This window comes from Neolamprologus brichardi, chromosome 5 (genome assembly GCF_056152115.1).
Source record: "Neolamprologus brichardi isolate AB-2024 chromosome 5, ASM5615211v1, whole genome shotgun sequence".
NCBI lineage: Eukaryota > Metazoa > Chordata > Actinopteri > Cichliformes > Cichlidae > Neolamprologus > Neolamprologus brichardi.
The window spans coordinates 16286604-16305182 of NC_142108.1; the positions used below are offsets into that span (position 1 = coordinate 16286604).

At 38.3% G+C, this 18579-nt stretch overlaps 3 protein-coding genes across 4 annotated transcripts in view; 2 read left to right on the forward strand and 1 right to left on the reverse strand.

The window, feature by feature from the left end:
* The first annotated feature begins 12 nt into the window (after positions 1–12).
* Positions 13–2799, forward strand: LOC102799272 (transmembrane and coiled-coil domains protein 1-like). 2 transcript variants are annotated; one of them, XR_015719036.1, is made up of 5 exons: positions 13–365; positions 1563–1736; positions 1809–1944; positions 2230–2600; positions 2699–2766. XR_015719036.1 is itself a non-coding variant. In XM_006783355.3 (4 exons), exons 1-4 carry the CDS (start codon positions 292–294, stop codon positions 2539–2541), a joined length of 696 nt encoding a protein of 231 aa, XP_006783418.2. In that variant the 5' UTR covers positions 13–291; the 3' UTR covers positions 2542–2799. The 2 variants fall into 2 exon arrangements, 1 of the variants encoding a protein (XP_006783418.2); XM_006783355.3 differs by having other exon boundaries at positions 2230–2799.
* A 275-nt stretch (positions 2800–3074) lies between these two features.
* h1m (linker histone H1M) lies at positions 3075–4692 on the reverse strand. Its single transcript, XM_087840780.1, has 5 exons — positions 4592–4692; positions 4281–4516; positions 4108–4207; positions 3983–4032; positions 3075–3425 (listed from the first exon to the last, which is right to left on the reverse strand). Exons 1-5 carry the CDS (start codon positions 4683–4685, stop codon positions 3183–3185), a joined length of 723 nt encoding a protein of 240 aa, XP_087696906.1. The 5' UTR covers positions 4686–4692; the 3' UTR covers positions 3075–3182.
* A 630-nt stretch (positions 4693–5322) lies between these two features.
* The window catches only part of LOC118453403 (uncharacterized), a 61987-nt gene continuing 48730 nt past the window's right edge, over positions 5323–18579 (forward strand). Inside the window, exons 1-8 of the mRNA XM_087841201.1 lie at positions 5323–5408; positions 9428–9474; positions 9729–9774; positions 9961–10254; positions 10547–10554; positions 10857–11157; positions 11305–11333; positions 11968–11975. Coding sequence (XP_087697327.1) covers positions 5387–5408; positions 9428–9474; positions 9729–9774; positions 9961–10254; positions 10547–10554; positions 10857–11157; positions 11305–11333; positions 11968–11975 — 755 coding nt within the window. The 5' untranslated portion in view covers positions 5323–5386. The remainder of the gene's footprint in view (positions 5409–9427; positions 9475–9728; positions 9775–9960; positions 10255–10546; positions 10555–10856; positions 11158–11304; positions 11334–11967; positions 11976–18579) is intronic.

Here is an 18579-nt window from a genome sequence, read left to right on the forward strand (position 1 = left end):
CTGGGAACTGCCTCCTTCTTCAGACCTTTAGCTACACCCAGCAAAACAACTTCGGACTTTTATTGAACTACTAAGAAAACTTACTGAACCTGAAACACCGGATAGCAGATCGTTTACGACATTCACGAACCCGAATCAGCATGAACGTTTCTGTTTCTGACAGTTTTACATGTTGTTAAGCAACATGAACGTTGGGCACCGACGTCGTTTTACTGTTTACAACATTTATCGCTTCGATTCCGCTAAACTTTAACACATGCAAAGCAGTTGGATTTTTTAAAAAGGTGACAAATGTGTCTCAACATATCAACGCCTGAGAGGTCACTGACACCCGACTACGACTCCACGATGTCACTTGAAGCCAGGTGAGCATGAAGCGACCAATATAACCAGGAAGAACTGCACAGTCATCAAAAATGATGTTCTTACTACATTCAAGTGTGAGGTAGGGATCTTTATCCCCGTGTACTGTGTGTTAGGTGTAAGTCTGCAGGCCACACACACGGGGTACGGCAGCAGCAGCCGGGACGAAAGCTCCCGGTGAGAGGCGGGCAGATAATACCGATACCAATGCTGGTAACTAGGGTCACAGCAAATATTTACTCAGCCAATCACATGGCAGCAAATTTAACAACGTAAGCATGTTGACATGTTCAAGTCGTGCTCCTGAAGTTCAAACAGTGCATCAGAATGGAGAAGAAAGTTTATTTAGGAACTTGAGATCCCCATCATAAACATACAGCTGAAACTGCTCAGAGTTTTTGGTCCATGTTGACATGATAGCCTCACACAATGTTTCCAACACTGTGCTGAATCTATGCCATGAAGAATTTAGCCCAAAGTGGTCCAACCTATTACTAGTAAGGTGTACCTAATGAAATGTCTGGTGATTGCATATTAACATTTACAACTGTTGGATGTTTCATGCACTCTAGAAATGACATTTAATACAACATTTACTCATGCCCTGGCGTGATGCTGATCGACTGTGATGATGGTTTGGAGTTCTGGGTGAATTTTTATTCTCTCAGTCATTTTTGTAATAGGTTAGTTCCCATTTTATCAGCACAACTTAACAGTGACATAATGGACTTTTTAAATAAAGCATACTATTCACAGTAGATTATAAGCAGACACCAAACTAAAATGAGTGTTTATAAATCGTTTTAAATGAATTTAAATGAATTTTTGTCCTAATGCAAAAAAAACCCCCATTGAATTTAAAGACTTCACAGATTAATTTAATCTCACTTTTTTTTCTTTTTTAAAGAAATTGTTTTATTATTTTAAACAGCAGTAAAAGACAGATTTTATCAGTAAGGACACACTGCTCATTGCTTTTTACTGTAAGTGGAAAAAGCATGCTTATATATGTAGTCACCCCACAGAGGCCCACTTTGAGGCAGACCAATTTTCAGGTTACAGCCGTCATCTGGAAAGCACGCTGTTATCCAAATACCGCTAGTAACAAACAGGAGGCCTCTACATCTTCTTTCAGTCCAATTATTCAGCAAGTGTTGTGAACAATCTGACTAAAATGTCTCTTTCAATATCTTATACAGTAGGTCAAGGCAGTGTACCTGTGACCACAGCGAGGCCTTTGATGATGTACTGAAGTACGTCGGTAAGCTTCGGGAAAGCCACAGCCAACTTGAAGAACACTTTAAAAACTTAAATGCGAGTTATCAACGAGACTACTCTTTGCTCTTTGAGGACCTTAAAGATTTACAGAACAGGTACTATATTACTCTATACAGCTGTGCAGGCTGAAACCATCTGCTGTTTTTATGTAGTGTTGTGTTTTGCAGAAGGGAATCTCTAGAAGAGCGATTCATTGACTTGACAGAACAGTATCAGAATGACGTTTGGAACTTGAAAAAAGAGTTAGCCGCCACAGCGGAGAAGAGTGCTGATCGGTCTTCTGATGCAACACAAGATTTTTATGTAAGTTTCAAATAAGGTTTTCCCATGACAAGAGAAGTTGTTCCAGTATGTAACTGGTGTGTTGATTCTTTCTTTCTGTACAAAATTTAAAAAAAAAAAAAAAATCCAGATTTACTCTTTACTATTCTACCTCAGAAAAAACTCCAAAAACAGATTCTGACAGGGCTAAAAAGATGCAAGGCCCTTTTTAACCACTATAAGGGCCTGGCATCTTTTTAGCGCTGGCTTTGTAACTGTACTTCTCCTTGGGCATTAGAAAACTTCAATTTTGTCTCTGGCCTGCAGGAGGTGCTGGAGGCTTGTGAGAGACGCCAGTTCAAGCTGGAGCAGCAGCAGCAGAAAGAAGAGGATGCAGGGCATCCAGAGACATGGGCCAATACCACTGCACAGACAGTACTTGAAAAACTAATCGATGTATCGCTAGCCTTTATAACCGTGCTGTTGGTGCTGATGTCCACAGTGAGCAGCTGGGTGGCCCCATTTTTCAAGACAGCCCTTCTAATGCTTTGCACGCTGCTTTTTCTGGTCCTTTTGTCTTTCCTGTGGAGGCACTGGGATGTTATTTTAGATTATCATCATTTACCCTTCTGCAATTAACATCTTGGAGAAACATAAAATGAATGCAGACACCACTCAGTCATCTTTATTACTGCAGTGTATGGAAACTTAAATCTAGTGTGTGTGTCTTACTACAGAAAGCAATAGCCCATACAGTGAAGTCTGAGTTACACAGGAATGAATCCTTTGATTACAGGACATGAATCTACAGCCGAGGATGGTCAACATATTCAGGGAAATGCACCGATTAATAGAAACAGTGACTCAGTTTGGTGAAGAGCCCACTAGGTCAGCTTTGTTACACAATTGTCTGCTGAGACTTGTGCAAATATGGTTCACTCTCAGAAAAGCTGCCACCTGAACTTTAAGTTCAGAATGTTTGCAGATGAACAACTTTTTTTATTTTGAAACCAGGTTACACAGCATTATAGACTTGCCGTCATAAACTCACAATTGCAACAATCTGTCAGGTTTCTTTCTTTGTAGGACATGTTAGACCTTTAGTACAAATGCAGAAGGTCTGAAGTAAATTAGGCGCCAGATTCAATACATTTGCAATGCTTGGGGTTAGTTATTGTATAGTCTAGTATTAAAGGTAATTAGAATATATTCAAATGCACTCGAGCTAAAAATTTAGATTTATTTGACAAACAATATAAAAACAGTCTAGAATTACAAGTTCAATCTTCAGACTTTGTCCCTCGTTTTCCGCTTGATTTAGAAGCCACTTTACTGTCCGCTTTGGCAACCTTGGCCTTTCCAGGCTTTGCCTCCTTCGTTTTCTTTGCTTTAGTCTTGGTCGAGTCAGCAGTTTCCTCACCATCCCCAGTCGGTTTAGCTCTTTTAGCCTTTGGCTTCTTCGCTGGAGCAACCTTTGATGTAGAAGCCTCTTCATCCTTCAACTTTTTGGGAGGCTTTGAGTCCTAAAAGGCAAGAGGGGAATTTAGGAGACAGCGGTAGATTGAATGACAGACAGAATTTAATGAACACTGGAGAGAACGTAAACTACTTTACCAGACAAATAAGAGATCCTATGAAAACTGACACGTTCAGGACACTTTACCAAGCCATTAACCCCTGAATTGTAACGCAATTGCCAGAAAATTCACTTTAAAATGATGAATCTGACAAATTATCAAACTAACTCCAAATCAAGTCATATGTAAATAAAATGCATCAAATTTGCTACATCTGGCTTAAAATAAATGCTCAAGTCTATTGTGCAATTTGGGAATTTTTTCCAGGATTTTTCTCTAGTGAGGCCGTACAGATACCTGGTTTCCATTTCTGTTGAAATTTATAGTTATGCAAAAGTAACATTCTGACCATCTTCCAGAATATTTTGAGGGTCCTTCAAATCTTAAACATTTGCAACTTTAGAATATAGATGTAAACTACCATGAGCTTCATCTACATTCTTAAATACATGAAGAGTCAACTTCCCAACTTCTCATCTAAAGACAAACTTGCGCCCGCTCACCTCTTTGGACTTTGTTTGTCCATTTTCAGCGTCTTTTTTCTTTGCGGCACCTGTAAGAAATGACAGGTTGACACAGAGTAACAGCTTAAATTACTGCTGACTCGAGGTTTAACGGTCATTCATACCCGCTTTGCTGGGCTTCTTGGCTCCATCCTTGGCTGCTTTTGGAGACTTCTTCACACTGGGCTCTGCGTTTTCGGCTTTTGGTTTGGTCTTCGGTGCAAGCTTAATAAAGACGAAACCCGTAATTGACATTTGAACTCTTCGTTTGAACGCAGTTGCAGATGTAGCCTCTTACCCTAAATCTCCTCGTGGCCGTTGTCGCGCTGGAGTTTCCAGGCTTCACCAGCGTCCCATTTTCCACTCCCTTCTTTAGGTTTTTGCGAACTAAAGTCTTCAGCCTCGCCAAATCCACCGACGGGTATTTTTCAGTGATATACTTCAGTATCGCCTGGGATGAAACCCCTTTGCGCGAGTCCAACGCTTGAAGTGCTTCTTTCACCATGATCGCCGTGGATGGATGAGGCGCAGCATCTACGCAGAGTAAATTTACATATAATTTTTTAAAGTTCGTTCCATCTTAAAGATTTTCGCCTCTTGCGCACAGACCTGATTTCTTTTCCGGCTTCTCATCCATCGACGCTTCGCTTGTGGATGAATCGGACGGCTCAGTGGAGTGTGCTGGTGGCCTTTTGGGAGCCATTTCACTAAAATCTAAAGTTAAAAACAGGACACAATAAAGACAGACAAGCTAAAGTCTTAAAATATGCGTACTCTCCTTTTATTTGGCAACTGTCTCTGTTTTTATGCAGTTGTTTCCGGTATAATGAGACCAGGTGAACCGCATCGCACCAGGTGTGGTAAATTAGGATTTGAAAGCCACCGCGGATTCATCCAACTTAATGTGTTATCACTGAATCCTGTCGCCTCATCCGGTGTCAAAACACCCAAGCAGTGCTTCAAATGCACAGATAGCAAGACGACATTAAAACAATGCTGACTTTTTATTTGAATCGTCGACTGAAATCTCAGACCTAAATAAATGTCGGATCAATGTTAAATGCTGATGAAACTTGACGGTGTGACGACAGTGACGTATGCACTTTATCACATACATATCTTTGCTGATTGTATTTGGCACTTTATGCAACCTTTTGCACCTCTTGATGATATTTGTAATAGTAAAATAAACTGTTTTAGGTGGTTAAATGTTATGCTCAAAATTAGCTTTTGAGATGTGAATTTAATGATTTTTAATTTTAAACAAGTTTTGGACAGATTTCTAAAATTTCACGTGCTTTATTCACATTGTGTTTTTGTATTTTCTTTTGTAGTTGGTGCAAATGCATTACACAGAGAATTTTCCTTTAGCTATATGCAGTTCAGAGCTACAGTCTAGGCTGGATGGAGGCAGGACATCACAGAGGTAGGAGTAAATTCCCCAGACATAATTTCAAGCTAAATAAAATATTCTAAAAAGTATTTAATGCGAGTTAAATGAATAATAAGAAGTTTAATAAGGATAAATATATTTCAGCATCATTACACAATTTATCCTGGCTGTAGATACAGAAGTACAATACTCTAAAGTATTGAGTATTGTTAGTAATTTGCCTTTTAATATGAGTTGAAATGCCACAAAAGTGATTAAAAAACAATGTCAGAATTCAGCATTAAATAAATGAAATGTTTTTCTTTATCTAACTATGCCAAAATTAAAAGATGCCAGGTTATAACAAAACTGATCATTTATATCTGTAGTCCCAGGCCAGGTCACATAAAACATTAAAATGAACACACCTGGTTTGCAATCAGCCAGTGCTCCCTATTTTTGTTGCTGTTTAGCTTTATTACTGAAGTTCTCCGGTCATGTTGTTAATATTATCTCAATATTATCCGAGGGTACAAAACTGATTAAGAAACAATATCAATGCTCAATGCAGAATTTATCAAATTTAGACTGATAGCACAATGTTGAACAACTATTGTTTGCTATCTCAGTGTGCACACTTGTGTCTGTGTCAAAAGCAGATGCATGTCACACATTGTAGACGTGCGAAAATGATCTCTACTTGCTTCCGTGTTCTCATAGATAATATTACCTCCTAGAGAAAAAGGGCAGGAACTAAATTTGTACTGACAACTCATCACTGAAACTTTGTATCTAATTTACATATGAAGCAAAATCTAATTTTGATTGCTCAGTGACTACAGAGGCAGACTTGTGATGAGTGTAAAAATGTTTGCGTAGGTGAGGATGAGTTTATGCTTGAGTTCAGCCTTGGGTCCAGAAATGCCTACAAACAAAAAATGGCTTTGATATGTTTATATTGAGGACTTCAGAAACTCAGCAGCGGCTCCTCCGAAAATACAATGGAGTGGTGACATGATGGGTTTTCCAGTCAGAGTATGTTTTATGAATTTTCCTCTGGGGCCACAAAGGACACTGGGACTCTTGTGGTAAGCTTATAATGGGATAAAATTAGTATTAAACAGAACTGAGTCCAGCTTATTGATGCAGCCCTTCACAACAGTCCCAATTTCTCATGTGGTCCCTTGGGAAAATTAATTAATGACTCGTGCATTTAATATTAGTTCTCCATCCATTTATGAATTTGCATGCAGCATGCACCATTACATTATGCGACTTTATTTCTACAGGGTGGGCCATTTATATGGATACACCGTAATAAAATGGGAATGGTTGGTGATATTAAAGTCCTGCTTGTGGCACATTAGTATATGTGAGGGGGCAAACTCCTCAGCATGGGTGGTGACCATGGTGGCCATTTAGAAGTCGGCCATCTTGGATACAACTTTTGTTTTTTCAGTAGGAAGAGGGCCATGTGACACATCAAACTTATTGGTACTGTCACAAGAAAAACAATGGTGTGCTTGGTTTCAACGTAACTTTATTCTTTCATGAGTTATTTACAAGTTTCTCTTTGTTCACAGCCATTGACATGTCGAAGAGGTTAACACGTGAGGAGCGGATTGAAATTGTGTTGCTATCTGGTGAACGCAGTAGGTCATTGCAGCAGATTTCAATGCAAGACAACCTACGAGACCATGCTACAGTTAGCAAACTGCTTGCTAAGTTTCGTGAAACTGGTTCAGTGCTGGATTTGCCAAAATGTGGACGCAAGAAAACTGTCACTAATGAAGAAACATCAGTGGCTGTCCTAGCTTCATTCAGCAAGAGCCCACAGCGTAGCCGCATGTCACTGGAGAGTGGCATTAGTCGAACATCCCTTCGGCGGATATTAGCTACTCACAAATGGCACCCTTACAAACTGCAGCTACTGCAGCATCTCAGCGAGGATGACCCAGATCGGCGCACAGAATTTGCAGAATGGGCAAAACAAAAATTGGAACAGGACCCTCAGTTCACGCAGAAGATTTTGTTCAGTGATGAACCAGACCTTTATGTGAATGGTGAAGTTAACAAACAAAACCACCATTATTGATCTGACACTAACCCACATTGGATGGATCCCTCCAAGACTGTTGGAACAACAAAAGTGATGGTTTGGTGTGATATATGGGGTACAACGATAGTGGGTCCATTCTTCATCAATGGAAACCTCAAGGCCACTGGATATTTGAAATTGCTACATGATGATGTGTTTCAATCTTTATGCACTGAAGTTGGTACTAAGTTTTCCCAGCAAGATGGTGCACCACCACATTATGGGTGCCAGGTCCGAGCATTCCTAGATGAACAGTTTCCTGGAAAGTGGATTCGTCGTCGTGGGCCAGTTGAATGGCCCCCAAGGTCTCCCGATCGGATCCCCTTAGACTTTTATCTTTGGGGTGAAGGCAATTGTCTATGGAGTGAAGAGACGAGATGTGCAGCACCTGAAACTACGGATACTGGATGCCTGTGCTGGCATTTCTCCTGCGGTGTTGCTATCAGTGTGTGAAGAGTGGGAGAAGAGGGTTGCATTGACAATCCAACACAATGGGCAGCACATTGAACACATTTTATAAGTGGTCAGAAACTTGTAAATAACTCATGAAAGAATAAAGTTACGTTGAAACCAAGCACACCATTGTTTTTCTTGTGACATTACCAATAAGTTTGATGTGTCACATGGCCCTCTTCCTATTGAAAAAACAAAAGTTGTATCCAAGATGGCCGACTTCTAAATGGCCACCATAGTCACCACCCATGTTGAGGAGTTTGCCCCCTCACATATACTAATGTGCCACAAGCAGAACTTTAATATCACCAACCATTCCCATTTTATTACAGTGTATCCATATAAATCGCCCACCCTGTATTTTGTCTATTTCATAGAGAAACAACAACTCCAGTAACCCTAAAAGATACAATGTAGTGGGCTCCATTTTGCATCTTTTCTCCTCCACCTTCTTATGAATATAGTCTCCATGCATTTATGTGTCTACAGACATACAACAAAAGAAAAACAAATAACATATCAAGCAGACATTACTTAAAAAAGAGGCTGATGATTTGCAATGAGCCATTGATTGAGATGTCGTAAATGTTGGATATGTAGAGCGCTCTATTATTGTTTCTGGGTTGCAAGTTGGTTAAAAAAATCATGTCGATCATGGTCTGTAGTCATGATTGTAACATTATTTCAGTATTATCCGAGAGTGCAGATGTAATTAAATTTAGACTGATAGTGCAATGTTGAACATCTTTATGCATACTCAATCATTTAAGTAAGAAAATCGCCAAATGTTGATTCTGTTCATCTGGATGTAGTGTTTTCAGTGAATGCAGCACTTTCTAAATGTATTGTTCTCCCTCTGAAAAAGCTGAGTCCCACTTTTGAGAATGTTGAACATCGTTTCAACTGTTGTTTAGTGCGCACATTTGTCTGTATCAAAAGCAGATGTATATGATGTGTTGTAGAGGTGTTAAAAATCTCTATTTCAGTAAAAACCATCATAGTGACTTCAGTGTTGTCATAAATACATTTATTTAATAGAGCTAAAGGGCAGGAACTAAATTTGATTTGACCTCTCATCACTGAAACTTTGAATGTATCTACATATGAAGCAAGAAAACATTTAAACTGCTCAGTAAAGAGGCAGACTATCAGGTAACAGGTTTATCAGGTAACAGCAGATACAAAAGCTAAAATGTGCGCTTTACTGTCTTATGAACTAACTTGTGAATACTTCATGTGTTGCAATGCTTTGAAAATAAATGCAAGTGATGCATGTGTGCAGATAGTGAGGCCTTTAACCCACACAAATTCAAAGTAAATGATGCTCAAATGTGTTCTTCTCATTAGCTTCTTTTCACCCCTCTGCTGTGGTTCTTTGTTTCTCAGTAAAACACGTACGGGTACTTTCGAAAGCTACATCGTTGTGGCCTTTGGGTGTTGTTCAGGGCTGTTGCTTCTTGTCTTTTTAGTTTGAACAAGTGCTGCAAAATGACAATCACTCTGTTCAATTTGGCTGTTGCAGTATTCAGCTTCATCATGACTGGACACCTGCTGTTTGCCATCCTCATGAGTAAGTCAAATCTCTGTAGATTTCAACATAAATGAACTCAGGGTCATCTTCGCAAATTACCTACATTTTTCATGGCTGGTGATTCTATGCAGGTTAGTTTATTGAGAAACTATTGTTCTTGTTGGATTAAATTAAATCTGCGTTTGTACAGACTCTGAGCAAGAACTAACTCAAACTTTAACAGTTCAATTGTTTAAATGTTACATATGTGTTAATATCCAGTTATTAACACATGCATGTATTTCCCTTTTTAAACATGTTATTTCTGACAGTTTCCTCTCATGAGTATCAAGTCCAAGGTCAGTCTGCAATTTACAGTTTTAATTTCAAACTGTTCTTTTAGCATCATATGAACTGATACAGTCTGCAAATAACTGAACAAAGTTTTCACACATTGTTTGTTTACAACAAATCTCTCTCATTCAGAGTGTTGCCATAATAACCTTTTAGATATTTGATATATGCATTTCCCTCTAACCTTTCAGCTCTTCCTCCACCAACACTGACAGTGAGCACAGCAGTGATCTCAGAGACAGACTCAGTCACATTACACTGTCAGGCACCAGCATCTGCCTCAGTTCATCACTGTTATTTTTATAATCAGGAGCAACAAAGTAACAAAGGCAACTCATGTCTACAGACACTGACAGGAACTGAACTGCTGTTAATGTCACATCAGAGATCACCTGCTGAGGTCAAAGTCAGATGTTTTTACACAGTGAAATATGGAGCTGTGAATTCTCCTTCACACAGTGACACATCCTCCATCACCATACAAAGTAAGAGACTCTTCTTCCTGTTATTAGATCATTTATCATACAATCACCTTTAGCAGGAATCTAGTGGACAGTGCTTCATGTTTAGGAGAGTATCTTAAAGGTAATTGTTACAGTTGTTGTCAGTTATTACTTTGCAGGTCTTTGGTTATAAACATCTGGCCTACTACACTGAACTAAATTTGCAGATACAAAAACCTGATACAGAATCACTGTTTGTATTTAATATAAAAACCTGTTATGATAAAATTATGATGGATTTCAGTTACACCTTTCTGTCTGTTCATATTAACAGACGTGATGGTCCAGCTGATATTTAACCAGTTCAACATGTGTTTCTCACGCATCATCTGAGAAGGCTGAATGTCAAATTTTACTGATTCGTCGAATACATGTAAAATACATTTCAGCCTCCATGTGGTGTTAAAAGAAATTTCAGGGGATTGAAAAATGTTAATGTCAGTTGTAAAATATGATGACTGAGTGTTATAGTATGACAGTTGTGATTATCACCGCTGTCATTGTTTTTGTACTGGTAAAACTGATATTTGATATCTGATATCTAATGATACTGCATTGATCTTCATGTAGGTCAAACAGCATAGATGAGCGTTGAGCATTTTAATGGAGAATATGTTCATTTCGTTTGCTCTCTGTCTGGATCTGTGAAAGATGATACAAGATGTAATCTGTACTTTGGAGAAGCAAGTCGTCCAGTCCGAAATCTAGCTGTCTCCAAGGAAAGCAGCAGAAAAATCAAACGGAGGTTCTGCCAGTTTTATGTCCCAGTTGCTGATTTTTTGAGACATCTACATTTTGTTCAACAAAAAGATGCCAGCTGTGATTACACTTTGGAAAATGAATCCAACTCTTTGTCACCTCGCAGTAATCGATACAGCTTGAAAGGTAAGTCAGAGAAAAGCTGACTTATTTTTATGTGTTTATGAGTTTGATTCAGTTTTTTAGTTTTACAAGATGTCTGCTGCAGTGATTCCAAAAATAACAAAAAACAAACAAAAAAACACATTTTTTTTGTTTTTCTTTTCCCTGTAGATATTGTGGAAAAAGAATCACTAGTGACTGTCATGAAATCATCATTTTCCACAACCGCAGGTAAAATGTATAATACACATAAATATCAACCCAGATCATCATCATGCGTCACTTCTTTCAAAGGTTTTGAACTCTTTGTGTATATTTATGCAGCAGCATCAAGAATCAACACGTCCAGTGCTTCTACTTCCACCGTTTCTGTGAACTCACCATCAGGAGCTAAATTACTGATGTGTTTTGTGTGGTATTATTTAACCACAAATTACAAGGACTGCAATTAGTTTGACACCTGCTCTCAAAAGAGTTGAAAATAGCCTCAGGTGAATAACTGTCATTGCATCAATAATGCAAAGATACATTGCTGTGAAAGTTTTATGTCTGTTTTATTTCTGTAGGCTCAGACGCACAAGCAGCAGTGTATACTTGACCAAAAATAAGCTTTAATTCAATTTTGAAGTGAAAATGCTTACATACATTATGCTAAAGCTACATAAAGCTTAGTCTCTCACTATGACTCATGAACACAACAACCGTGTTTATTTAGAGGAAGAGTTTGTCTTTTTGACATTCACAGAGTTTTGCACATATCGGAAAGATTAAACTTCACAATAAATAAAACGGCTTCGTAAGACTGATTTTTGTTTTACGTGTATAACAGTGCAGCCATGCTAGTGGCTTCTGTGTGCTTTCTGTCTTCACAGTCAAGCTAATTAAATTCTTGATTAAAGCTCACAGCGCTAATGATAAGATTCAGGTTTTCCCAGGAATGGCCAAAAATTATTATGTTCAGTATCTTACATAGCATGTTTCAGTACTTAGTAAGCAAGGCTACAGGAAGTTCTTATTTTTGCAGGCGTGTGGTTATCTGGGACTCACTGTCTGCACTAAATTTAATAACATTTTTTCTTTACATTTAAAAAATCAATTTCTTTTCCCTGTAGATATTTTAGAAAAAGAATCACCAGTGACTGTCGTGAAATCATCGTTTACCACAACCACAGGTACGACGTTCAATACAGATAAATATCAAGAACTGACTGTTTATTGTAATATCAGTTATTTGTTTTCCCCTTTGAATTAGGGAAAATACAAGTTATTAATCTGTAAAACTTTGTTTTATCCACCAGGTGTGACTATCAGTACACCATCTAACACTGACTGTTCATGCTGTACGTGCCTGACATCAGCATCAGGTGATAAAATTATTTAATTTAGCAATAAGTCACACTTATGCTCTTTGGCTTGATATACATCCAACAAGGAATATTAAGTATGGTCTCCTCCTTTGGTGCTAAGACACATTCATCTGAACATTTTAATAAACGAATGTAGAAGATTTTACAGTATTACATATAGCTGCTGTTGTAACACTGATATCTTGGACTCTATCGCTCCACTCAGGACAGTGCACGCTTAGCCATTATCAGAGCCATGGTTAAATGAACATACGCACATCCTTAAATGCAATTACAGACACGCTGAGAGGAGATGGGAAAAGGATAGGTTGTATGTTTCTTTTCAGATTCTTAGGACCTGTCTCCTTGAATGAATTGTCTGTGGTAGTTCATCAGCTAAGATCATCATACTGCCCATTGGATTGTCTTCCCCCAAGTCTGTTTAAAAATACTTTTAATACTGTTGGGCCTTTTATACAGAGATTAATCAACACTTCCCTTGCTACAGGCTGTGTCCCATCATGTTTTAAAAAAGCTAAAGTTCAGTCTCTTCTTAAAAAACACAAAATGGACAGAACTGTTCTGGCTAATTACAAGCCAGTTTCCCTTTCTTTCAAAAGTTCTGGAGAAAGTGGTCTATTTACAGTTGCAGGCCCACCTTGATGAATGAGATCTCAATGAAATGAAAAGTTTCAATCTGGTTTTAAACTACTACATAGCACTGAGACGGCACTTTTAAGGGTTTTTAATGATATTCTGATATCATGATAACTCTGGAGTCTGGCAGCCCTGCTGCCCTCTTGTTGTTGTATCTGACAGCAGCCTTTGACATGGTTGACCATGATATCCTGCTATCACGGCTGGAATCATGTGCTGGCCTAAAAGGGTCTGCTCTTCAGTGGTTTTGGTCCTACTTATCCGGAAGGACTTTTTATGTCAACATGGGCCCTCACAGCTCTAAAATAGCCTCTCTTATTTATGGTGTACCTCAAGGCTCTATTTTGGGTCCTGCCTTGTTTGCACTGTTGCCACTGGGTTCTATTTTCTCACGGTACAACCTTTTATTTCACTGTATTGCAGATGACTTGCAAATCTATCTGCCTTTAAAAGCAGGGATATACTCACTTCAGCTATTATTATGCTGCCTTGATGATGTTAAACATTGGATATCTTTAATTTTTAAAAAAATAATCATTAAAAATTAAATGAAAACAAAACAGAGGTTGTCATTTTGGAAACTTTGTTAATAAACACACTGACAGTGCTCTGGCCCCATTATCCTCCTTTTGTAAGCCAAATGTTATAAACCTTGTTGTGTACCTTGATGGTTCCTTTAAACTGTGAGGCCAGGTGAGCGTAGTAGTCCAGTCCAGCTTTTTTCATTTAAGACAGCTAGCCAAGGTAAAGCCATACCTTCCAGCTAATGTCTCTGAATGTGTTATTCGTCTGTTCATTACTTGCAGACTGGACTACTGCAGTTCTTTGTAGTTTGGTTTGGACCAGGCCTCTCTTCATCGTCTTCAGTTTGTCCAAAATGCAGCTGCTCGTCTGCAAACTGGCACTGGCAGAAGGAGCATATTACCCCAGTTTTGGCCTCTCTACACTGGCTTCCTGTTCCTTACAGGATCTAATTTGAAATCTTACTTTTTGTTTTTAAATCACTTAACGGCCGAGCCCCTTCTTACCGTCTGAGCTCCTATTTATTTATGCTCCAGAAAGAACCATGAGGGCCAGGTCAAAACTAACCTTAACTATTCCACAGACTAAACTAAAGTCTCATGGTGACAGAGCCTTCTCTGTGGCAGGTCCCAGACTCGAGAACAGTCTTCCTATTAATATTAGAGCTGCACAAACACTAAAGACACTATTTTTTGTTATGGCTTTTAATACACATTGGCCCAAACATTTAGGTTTTAACAGCCTTAGTTGTTGTTTTAGTTGTTTTATTAACTTATTTTAGTTTTTCTATATTTTACTGCATCATTGTTTTGCATTTTATTTACATTTTACATTGTTAAGCAGTTTGTGCAGCATGTACTGTTTGGAAATGTGCTATATAAATAAATTTGACCTTGACCTTATACCTCCCATGTACTCTACCACTGCACTCAAATAAAAGCTATGAGATGGAACTTTAACATTTTATTTCAAAGTAAATGTGCTGAATGTCCTGCAGTCCAAATACATGGGGTGTTTGATGCAAATTATTTGCTTTGTTTTTACTATGTAGCATTCTGTTGTCAACATGTCATGATTTTTAAAGTTGACCAACCAAAACTGTCATGTTATTTTAAGAAATTTTGAAAGAAAATGTTAAAAACCATTTTTTTTCTTTTTGCACTTCTCTTCCTTTATCTGCAGGTAATCTGACCTCCACCAACTCAATTTCCAACGACACCACTTCTAATGATGAATTAGAAGGTAAAGGACTGCAGATTCTTTAGTAAAACACACCTTAAACTGCTTTGCAAATATCGGATCAGCCAGTCACACTGCAGAAATGCATTTTAGGTATGTACACATGGTCAGGATGACACTTGCAGGTCAGAAATCTCTGCCATGACAGCATGTTGTTGAGTTAAGAAGGTAAAAGGAGTCCAGCATAACTGCATAAGCATGGTACTAATCAGTTTGTTCCATTTTTATCACCGCTTTCTTATTTGTCAACATGCATATTTTATAAACAGAAAAACAAATGAATAGAATATTACTGTCATGATTTTATTCATCCAAAAACACCACGAAAATCTTCATTAAACAAATGCAAAGAGGTTAATGTGCCTTAACATTGTGTTTCGCACCACCATCAACATTTTTTTTGGCCCCTTAACTGTTAACTTAATGTGTGAAATAAATTCCTCTTTTAAAGCTCAAAACATGATATTGATGATCGGGGCAGTCATCACAGTGGATGTCGTCCTGCTGTCATTGCCTCTTGTCCTTCATCAAAGTAAAACTGGTAAGACTAAACATCCCACCTTATAATTTCAGATTTAATTTCAAGATAATTCAGTTCTGAGTTGACATTATTGTCTGGTTTTAAGGCCGGCATTGATTACGCTGGTTGTTGTTGTTTTTTTGTGGCATTTTCCAGAGAAATGTGGTTTCAAGAGGTAAGAAATTTTATATTGTGTGTCTACCTCCACTTTTTTTTCTGTGTAGCTCATTTCATATGAATAAATCTAGTAATTCAGTCATCTCCTTTATATCTGGAAAACTATACAACACAATAACGACATAGAATATGACATGAAATAAAAAATAATTATCTTTTAAAATTTTACTAACATATATGATGGTATTAAGTGATAAAGCAGTGATACAATGGAAGAATTAGTACGTTTCTGCAAACACTTTCCATTTTTAGCCACATAATGAAGAAACGGTTGGAGAGAGTAACTAAAAAATGAAACATTTTTTACAAAACCTATCTCTTTTTGCATTTAGACAAAAAGGCAACATCACAGGTAAATCAAACCATATGCTGGTAATGCACATTCACTGCACTCTTAATGCAATATTTACATCCTCATTAAACAAACTGCATTGTTCTTTGTCTTATGTTTAAGATGAGTGGAAATCTGTGGTAAGTGTCAAAAATAGAGGACTACTGTTTTCAAAACATTTTACTCAATGCAGTGATTATTCTGTCTCTGTCTACCTAACATGTTTTTGAAATAATTTACAGGCTGATTATAACGACACCTTCAGTATCATCACCTACAAGTGCAACACTGGTGAGCTGCCTTTTCAGTTTCTGAACACAGGCAGTTGGTCACTCTGGTTTTCTACAGAAACTTAAATGTAACATACTATTGCAGGCATAAATCTTTTACATGTGATTTTTTTGACATGTCAAATATAAAATATTTCAAATCAATACTTTGTCAATCAATACCTGTCTGTTTCTTTTCTGTAGAGTCATGGCTGCACTTCAATCCCTGTCCAACTGTACAGCCCTGATAAATAAATTAAAAAACACAATCATTTTGTCTGTGTCAAAAGCAGATGCGTGTCACACATTGTAGAGGTGTGACATGTGATCTCTATTTCAGTAATAACCACCTTAGTGGCTTCCGTGTTCTCATAGATAAAATTACCTGGTAGAGAAAAAGGACAGGAACTAAATTTGTATTCACAACTCATCACTGAAACTTTGTATCTAATTTACATCTGAAGCAAGAACAAATTTAGATTGCTCAGTGACTAAAGAGGCAGACCTGTGATGAGTGTAAAAATGTTTGCATAGGTGAGGATGAGTTCATGCTTGAGTTCCACCTTGGGATAGTGCAATGTTGAACATCTTTATGCATACTCAATCATGTATCGTTCTCCCACTGAAAAAGCTACGTCCAACTTTTGAGAATGTTGAACATCGTTTCAACTGTTGTTTAGTGCGGACGTTTGTGCAGATGTGTATGATATGTTGTAGAAGTGTTAAAATGATATCTATTTCAGTAAAAACCATCATAGTGACTTCAGTGTTGTCATAAATACATTTATTTAATAGAGCTAAAGGGCAGGAACTAAATTTGATTTGACCTCTCATCACTGAAACTGTCACGGCTGGCGGGGTGAGCCGTGTGGTGTGGAGGAAAAGGAGGACCCAAAATGCAGGCAGCCGACTGATGATATGAGTGAGGGTTTATTTACAGGTGACAGTGGCAGAACAGACAACGAAGCATGAGAAAACAACTGAAGAAACCTAAACTGGGAGAACTAAATGACAAACCTGAGAGCATACAAAAGGGGCGTGGGGCAGAGAGCCGCAGAGACAGGAACGGAACACCATAGAACGCAGACGAGCCGACAACGAACACAGACCGACACCCACTATATATACACACACACAAGGTAATCGGGTAATCGCACACAGGAGGGAAGAACAGCTGATCTGAATACACATGATGACTGGAGGACACAAGCTGAACACAATGACAACAGACACAGACCTTCAGAATAGAACAGGAAATCCAGAACACGAGCCTTCAAAGTAAAGCAGGAAACACACAGACTGATTTACAACACAACACGGGGACATGAACAGAGCACCAAGGACAGACACAGGTAGGGCTGAATATACACCAAACTTCAGGTTCAACCTTAAACTAGTACAAAATCAGAATAAACACAAGGCACAAAAATGAACTTCAAGGAAACACAAAACGCTGGGTCAAAATGACCCAGGACCATGACAGAAACTTTGAATGTATCTACATATGTAGCAAGAAAACATTTAGACTGCTCAGTAAAAAGGGCAGAATATCAGGTAACAGCAGATACAAAAGATAAAATATAGAGCGCTTTACTGTCTTATGAACTAACTTATGAAGTCTTCATGTGTTGCAATGCTTTGAAAATAAATGCAAGTGATACAAGTCTGGTTATTTTCCACAGTAACAGTTTGGTTTCCTCTTTATTTATGCATCACATTGTACAGAAATCACATGTTGTAACTGAAGTCCTCAACACAAGATTAGTCATTCACACTGTTACCTTAAATTCACCTGTGGTGGCAGTTTGCATAGAGAGGTGGAGCACAGGGGCAGTGCCAGGAGAGGCCCACTGCCACAGCTGCATCTGACACTCAGAAGGCTGCAGCTCATGTTTAATTAAGGAGACTGTGTAACATCTGAAAAGATAGTGTAAAAAAAAAAAATTAATCATTAAGTCGAATATACAAGTAAAATAAAGTGTGAAAACTGTTTCAGACTGTGAGTGTGATGCGGGACCCACAGCAGCAGGGCTACAGCTCACAATAAAGCAAGAGTGTACAGCAATAGAACATGAAGGGTAACACGTATACAGATGAACATCAGAGAATAAATTTTGGAGATAAAATGTAGATTTGAAGTATGGTCAGAGTGTTGTGGAAATGATTGCACATTTACAGCTGAACATGAGCATATAATGTTTACATGTGTGCAGATAGGGAGGCCTTTAACCCACACAAATTCAAAGTAAATGACGCTCAAATGTGCTAATCTTATTATCTTCTTTTCACCCCTCTGCTGTGGTTCTTTGGTGCTCAGTAAAACACGTATGGATACTTTCGAAAGCTGCAGTTTTGTGGCCTTCGGGTGATGCGCAGTGCTCTTGC